The sequence below is a fragment of the Manacus vitellinus genome, unplaced genomic scaffold, assembly GCF_001715985.3.
Source record: "Manacus vitellinus isolate BGI_N305 unplaced genomic scaffold, ASM171598v3 ctg7180002221178_pilon, whole genome shotgun sequence".
Lineage (NCBI taxonomy): Eukaryota > Metazoa > Chordata > Aves > Passeriformes > Pipridae > Manacus > Manacus vitellinus.
This window is the reverse complement of record NW_021937405.1, coordinates 74-7025: the sequence shown is the minus strand read 5'-3', so window position 1 is coordinate 7025 and position 6952 is coordinate 74. Positions and strand designations below refer to the sequence as shown.

The 6952-nt window shown below is 48.4% G+C and overlaps 1 protein-coding gene across 1 annotated transcript; it reads left to right on the top strand.

Annotated features, from left to right (window-relative positions):
• Positions 1-1247: 1247 nt before the first annotated feature.
• On the top strand, positions 1248-2948 carry LOC103765881 (prostate stem cell antigen; the record flags this gene model as incomplete). The annotated part of the gene is made up of 2 exons (XM_029965818.1): positions 1248-1355; positions 2499-2948. Coding segments are annotated over 2 exons (320 nt in total), but the record flags the coding sequence as incomplete, so codon positions are not given.
• Positions 2949-6952: the final 4004 nt, after the last annotated feature.

Genomic DNA, 6952 nt, shown 5'->3' with positions numbered 1-6952 from the left:
ATACAAGTCTATATATATAAAGTCCTTATATATATATATAAAGCCCATATATATATATAAAAAACTCCATATATAGAAAGTCCATATATATGAAGTCCATAAATATATATATGAGGAGATAATAAGAACAAAATTAATAACATTAATAAAAATCAATAAAAAATAATAAAATTTCATAAAATTGACAGAATTTTAAAAATTAATAAAAATTAAGAAATGAATAAAAATTAAGATTTCACTCCATAAAATTTGATTTCACTCCTCTGGGGACTATTTTTCCTCAGAGCTTCTCCTGCCTTTGCTTGGCATGCACAACAGCACAGCGGGTGTTTACATGGATTTTCATCCCCCATGGATGTGTCCGTGAGGGGGTGGGAAAATGGGATTTGGAGAGAGGAGAAGGCTGAGTTTGCACTTTGGTTTCTAAGGGGAGGTGCTGGAAAATACGCGTCACAAATCGGTCAAACTGAGAAACGGGTTGAAAGGGATCTTTCAATTTGAAATCTGAAATATCTTCAGCACCTGCAAAACGTGACTCTCAACTCAAGCAGGCACTTTATTCCCCACCAAAACAAATGGAAAAAGCCATTTTTTTTCCCTAAAAGTGCCATCATCCTTTGAGGATCCATAGGAATGGTCCTGTTTCCCAGTGCAAGCAAGTGGGTTCCCTGGAAAGCCTCAGATGAGTCATGAGTGATGTAGAATAATTTCCTCACCTCCAGTTCTGTGTCCTGTTCTGGTGTCCTCACAGGACCTGTTGGAACAAGTCCAGAGGAGGCCACGGAGATGCTCCAAGGGCTGGAGCTCCTTTACTCTGGAGCCAGGCTGGGAGAGCTGGGGGGGTTCACCTGGAGAAGAGAAGGCTCCAGGGAGACCTGAGAGCCCCTTCCAATGCCTAAAGGGACTCCAGGAGAGCTGGAGACAAAGTTTTTAGGAGGGTCTGACGCAGTAGGACAAGGAGTAATTGTTTAAAACTTATAGATTTAGGTCTCCTGTCATGAAGACATTTTTGACCATGAGGGTGGTAAAACACTGGGTCAGGTTGCCCAGAGATGACCAGATCCCCCATCCCTTGAGATATTCAAGGATGAGGCTCTGAGTAAGTTGGTCTAGTGAAAGGTGTCCCTGCCCACAGCACGGTTGGGACTGGATGACCTTGAAGGTCCCTTCTGACCCAAACTTTTCCTGTAATTCTACAATTTTGTGATTCCGTTATTTGACTTCTGACCCCTCTTGGTCTCTTGCAGGTTCATCTCTGCGGTGTTACAGCTGCAAGAACCAGCTCAGCAACTCCAAGTGTCTGACCGAGACGACATGCACTGCTGACAAGAACACATGCAAGACAGATGTCATCCGTAAGGAAAAGCAGGGGGGAGGGAAATGTCCTAGCTGGAATTTTGCAGCTAAACTTGTTCCCAACCTCAGGTGTCCAGTCCAGCCTCATCTAGTCCAGATACACCAGGGGTGATCAAGGATGAAATCTCAGAGTGCAAATATCTCTCACCTGTTACAAATTCAGGTTTAATTCTCTTTCATAACATCCAAAATCATTTACTTACGAGGGCAATAATCAAGTTTATGGCTTTGAAATACTTGCAAACACGAATTAAAATGTGAGGGGCTGAGTCTGGTGAAACCTTGTTCTGAAGTCAGGAGGAGCTTCACTTGAGAGCTGATTTTCAGTGATTTCAAGGAAATTGAGAAAATTCCTCCTCCATCCAGCTCTGAATGGAGCCATCCATATATCTTTATGATTTTATTCTCCCATTCTCAATCTGGTTTGCCCTCTTCAGATCTGTGCTGACAGCTCAGCTGCTCTTAGACCCAGGGACACCAATGAGATGTTCAAACTCCTCTCTGTCAGGCAGTAGATGTAACACCTCCACTAGGAATTATCCTGGTTGGAAATGTGCAAATCCATGATATTCCCAGGCAGGAGAGCCAACATGCTGCATAACACACTTGGTCCCATTTATAGCCTATGGTAAAAACTCAGTGCCTGGAATGGATTGCACAGGATCAGGAGATATCATGGAGACCAAAATCTGCTGGAAAACAGCAGAAATTTGCCAAAAAATTGGGCTGTGCCTCTCAGGAACAAATCAAAAACCAATTCTTCCATCTGAAATGGGTATGTGTGGGATAGGGATTAACATTGACAGAGGGCAGGGTTGGATGGGACATTGGGAAGAAATTCCAACCTGGGAGGGTGGCAAAGTGCTGGAATAGAATTCCCAGGAAGCTGTGGCTACCCCATCCCTGAAAGTGTTCAAGGCCAAGTTGGATGGGGTTTGGAGCAACCTGGGCTAGTGGAAGGTGTCCCTGCCCATGGCAGGGGTTTGGAATGAGATGACCTTTCAGGTCCCTTCCAATCCAAACCATGCTGTGACTCTCTGACTTTTTTCTCGAGAAATGAGCTCAGATAAGAATTATTACTCAGTTCTGAGAGGCTTGGCTTGCACTGAGTCCTTGTAGTGATGGTCCTGCTTTCTTCCCAGGGGTTGTAGGGCTCTTCAGCATCATCAACAAGGGCTGTGAGTCGTCCTGTGAAGTCTCCTACCAGGACTTCAACGTGGGCAACAGGAACGTCTCCTGCTGCAGCAGCGACCTCTGCAACACCAATGCCGCGGGCTCCGTGAGGTCCAGCTATGGCATGGCAGGAGGGGTAGCAGCTGGTGTGATCTGGATCTTCCTCAACAACAAGTTGTGAGGAGCCAAGAGGCCTCCCATGACCACAAAAAGTGTCAGAGCACCCATCTAACAACAGGAATTGTAACCAAGAGTGATGAGGTGTGTTGGGCACCCAGCACGCTTGGAGCTGATGGCTCTCTTTGCCAGATGACAGCTTCTTCTTCACCTTTATTGCAAAGCTGTAATGCTACCAGATCAGAAAATACATGTTCACGCTGCCTGCAAAACACCTAAAATAAACTTATGTCCAAATCAAGCATCAGAGTGTGGCCTGTTAATCACTCAGCCCCCTGTTTCTGCCCCAGCAGCCACTGCAGGGGGGTGTTGTGTGTCTGGTTCAACCTTGGTCCTCGCTGGGTTATGTGAGCTGATCTCCTTGTGTGACCAGGAATCCCACCTAGAGGATGAGGGAAAGGCTGTGGATGCATCTGCCTGGGTTTCAGGAAAGCCTTTGTTACTGTTTCCATGGCATTCTCCTGGAAATGGCTTGGACAAGGTGAACTCTTGGCTGGGTTAAGGACTGGCTGGCTGGAGGCCCAGAGAGTGGTGGGGAGGGAATGGTGCCACGTCCAGCTGGTGGCTGGTCACTGGTGGTGTCCCCAAGGGATCACTCTTGGGGCCAGTCCTGTTCAATAATGAGTTTATTGATGATCTGGGTGAGGGGATCAAAGGCATCCCCAGTAACTTCACTGGTGAGGCCACACTTCAAGTCCAGCATCCAGTTTTGGGCCCCTCGTGACAAGACAGACATTGAGGGGCTGGAGTATGTGCAGGGAAGGGAACGGGGCTGGGGAAGGTCTAGAGAGTAAGTCCAGCTGAGGGAGTGGGGGGGGATCAACCTGGAGAAAAGGAGACTCGAGATGGACCTTTTTGGTCTCTACAACTCCCTGACAGGAGTTTGTAGCCAGGTGGGGGTTGAGCTCTGCTCCCGGGGAACAAGGGACAGGATGAGAGGAAATGTCAAGTTGCACCAGGGGAGGTTCAGGTTGGACATCAGGAGGAATTTCTTCATGGAAAGGGTAGTCAGGCATTGGAAGGGGCTGCCCAGGGAGGTTTGGAGGCCCCATCCCTGAAGGTGTCCAGGGAAGGACTGGATGTGGCACTCAGTTCCCTGGGCTGGGAGACAAGGTGGGGATTGGGTACAGGGTGGACTCCATGGTCTTGGACCTCTTTTCCAACCTCGATGATTCTGGGATTCTGTAGGTTCTGAGAGATTCCATGGCACAGCACAACAGAGGTGGCCGCTGTGCCTCCAAAGCTTGAGGGGCTCTGGCTTATGACAAACTCTGGAGGGCACATCCCCCAAGCAAACCTGTGAAGAGCCATCACACCTGAAGGGGGACTTGCTGGTGACCTACAGACCCTGGGACCCTACACCATGTGAGGCAACAGCAGAGCTCACCTTCCCTGCTACATGTTCCCACAGCCATTCCCACTCCTTCCCAAAGCTGTAGCACGCTTGGGATGGTGGGCAGGACTGCACATTCAGGTGCCTGGAGCACCATGGTGGGCAACGACCACTGGAGTGAAGTGGAAAGATGTCCTGGTATCCTGGTATCCACGGTATCCTGGTCAAGCAAATCAATTCTGGGATTGCCAGTCTCCTTCCTGGCCCTAGTGGCATCCTCTGAAAGACCTTGTTCCCCATGGGCAGGTTCCTCCTTGATCCATTTTCCCCCTCCTTGATGGAGCACCCACCTGGTGGGACACCCCCAGTTCTACCCCGGGTGAGACACAGTCAGTGAGGGATGGGGAGGAGGCAAGTTTGGGGAAAACACAGAGGAAAACAAGAGTGGGGGATGTAGGGAAAAACAGGGAGCTGATACCTCTCTTCCTGAGGTGCCCTCAAGACAGGATTAGGAGTGCTGAACAGGAAGGTGAGACTGGTGTTTCCAGAAGATTTGTTGAGGGCATGAGATTCCCACACAGCCTTTATTCCCTTCCCTATAATAGGTATTTTCCACGTTCACCCATGATAATGGCTTTAGCTGAAAGAGGGTGGATTTAGATTGGATATTAGGATGGAATTCTTCCCTGGGAAAGTGGTGAGGCCTTGGCACAGGTTGCCCAGAGAAACTGTGGCTGCCCCATCCCTAGAAGTGTCCAAGGCCAGGTTGGACGGGACTTGGAGCAACCTGGAATAGTGGAAGGCATCCCTGCCCACAGCAGGGAGTTGGAACAAGATGATTTTAAGTTCCCTTCCAACCCAAATCATCCTGTAATTCCAAAATTCCATGATATTTCCCCATTCGTGGGACCTCTTGTTTGTCTGTCTCTACCTGTCACATGTAGATTCAGTTCACATCTGATGAAGTGGCTTAGAAGAACCTCTGGCACTGATACAAACACCATGTTTTGCCCACTTTTCCTGGTGCAAGGAATGTGCCAACACTCCAGCTTCAAATATGTGGAAAACCACTTCAAGCACTCTTGGATCCTGGTACCAATGAGGTGTCTGAGAGCAAGGCAAACTCTCATATACTCTTACAGATTCTCTACATAGTTATAAAGTCTAAATTATGGTTTGCCTTCTCCAGGTGGTTTATTTTATGGATATAAACCTCTATTTTCCCACCTTGCACGGGGAGGTCCTTTGACAAAAGCAGCAGGGAAAGTACAAAGAGACCTGAAAGAAACTCTCAAGTAGATTTTTTGAGCAAAACAAATGTGAAAAGATTTGAGAAACAAGGTAGAAAACATTCTGGTCAAGGCCAGTGCATCAAAAGGGCTTTCTTATAAAATTCCACAAAAGAAGGCGAGGAAGAGTGTGGGGATGGACCTGGGTGGGAGCAACAAGACCCATGAAGTCAAGGAGCTGGGAAGTTGGGGCAGCACTGGGAGGAGGATTAAGAGGGGAGGGAGATGGGCCAAGAGGCCCATTTTCCTTTCTCACACCTTAAGAACTGTTGGAACTTCAAAGGATGTGCAGAGCCATCTTTCAATAAAAAGAAACATCTCCCTGGTGGAGATGAGTCACCTGGGGGACCCAAAACCATGGGACGAGGGCCAGCATCCCATTTGGGATGAAGGCAGTGGGATGGCAGAAGATAATGACACTGCCTGCTGTTGTGAAAGAGGTAAATCCTTGGGATGCAAGGCATTAACAAGCTGCTAATTGTAGGAAGCAGGGAAGGGGTTTCCCCTGAAGGAAAATCCAGGATGAACCACCTTGTTTATAGGAGTCATATCTGGTTATTGGTGGTGGGAGGACACGGGATGAGCTGGGAGATTTATTCCAGCTTTTCCAAACCTCCTGAGTCAGAGCATTGAAAAGGGGCTCATCCAGCTGCACACCTCCCAGCCAGGCTCTTCTCTGCATGGATGACCAGCTCCATGAACTCACCATTCCAGAGAATCACCTCCTTGCACTGTAAGAATGTCCCTGACACACTATTGAAACAATTCCCAGGCAGGCCTGTCCACATCCAGTGGCCCTTTCCCAACAAGAAATTTGGCCACAATGATCCTTTCTGGAGACTGGGAATTAAATGCCAAAGCATGTTAGCCAGAGCCAGAGCCACTGGAGTCCCCAGGGATGTTGGATGAGCTTCTCCCAACTTCTGGAGAGGTCAAACATCCATGGAATCATAAAATGGTTTGGGTTGGAAAGGACCTTAAAGGTCATCCAGTTCCAACCCCATGCCATGGGCAGGGACACCTTCCCCTTCCAGGTTGCTCAGAGCCCCATCCAACCTGGCCTTGAACACTTCCAGGGATGGGAATTTTGGGGATTCATCCCCAAATATAAGATAGATGAGCAGGAATGGGGGCTGCTCAGCTCTGGTTTAGCACGTTGGTCCCACATGACAATGACACCCTTTGCTTGAGTGCAGAATTTGGCAGCTTTTTGCAGGAACCAAGAGGCTGGTGGTTGACACCTGATGTTGACACTTGATGTCTACACCCTTAGAGGCTGAAGGGATGATTCCTCCTCCCAATTGCTTCTCTGAACATGCTCTGGAAGGAGCCCAGGATTGACCACTGAGTGATTCTCCTTTGGGATTATCTGGAGATTCACCGTCTCTGTGGATGTTTTCATGTGCTGGAGACAAGTAGGATGGGATGGAACACCTCTCCTATGAGGAAAGGCTGGGAGAGTTGGAGGTGGTCAGCCTGGAGAAGAGAAGGCTCTGGGGAGACCTTATTGTGGCCTTTCAGTATCTTAAGGGGCTCCAAGAAAGCTGAAGAGGGACTTTGGACAAGGGCCTGGACTGACAGGACAAGGGGGAATGGCTTCACACTGACAGAAGACAGGTTTCAA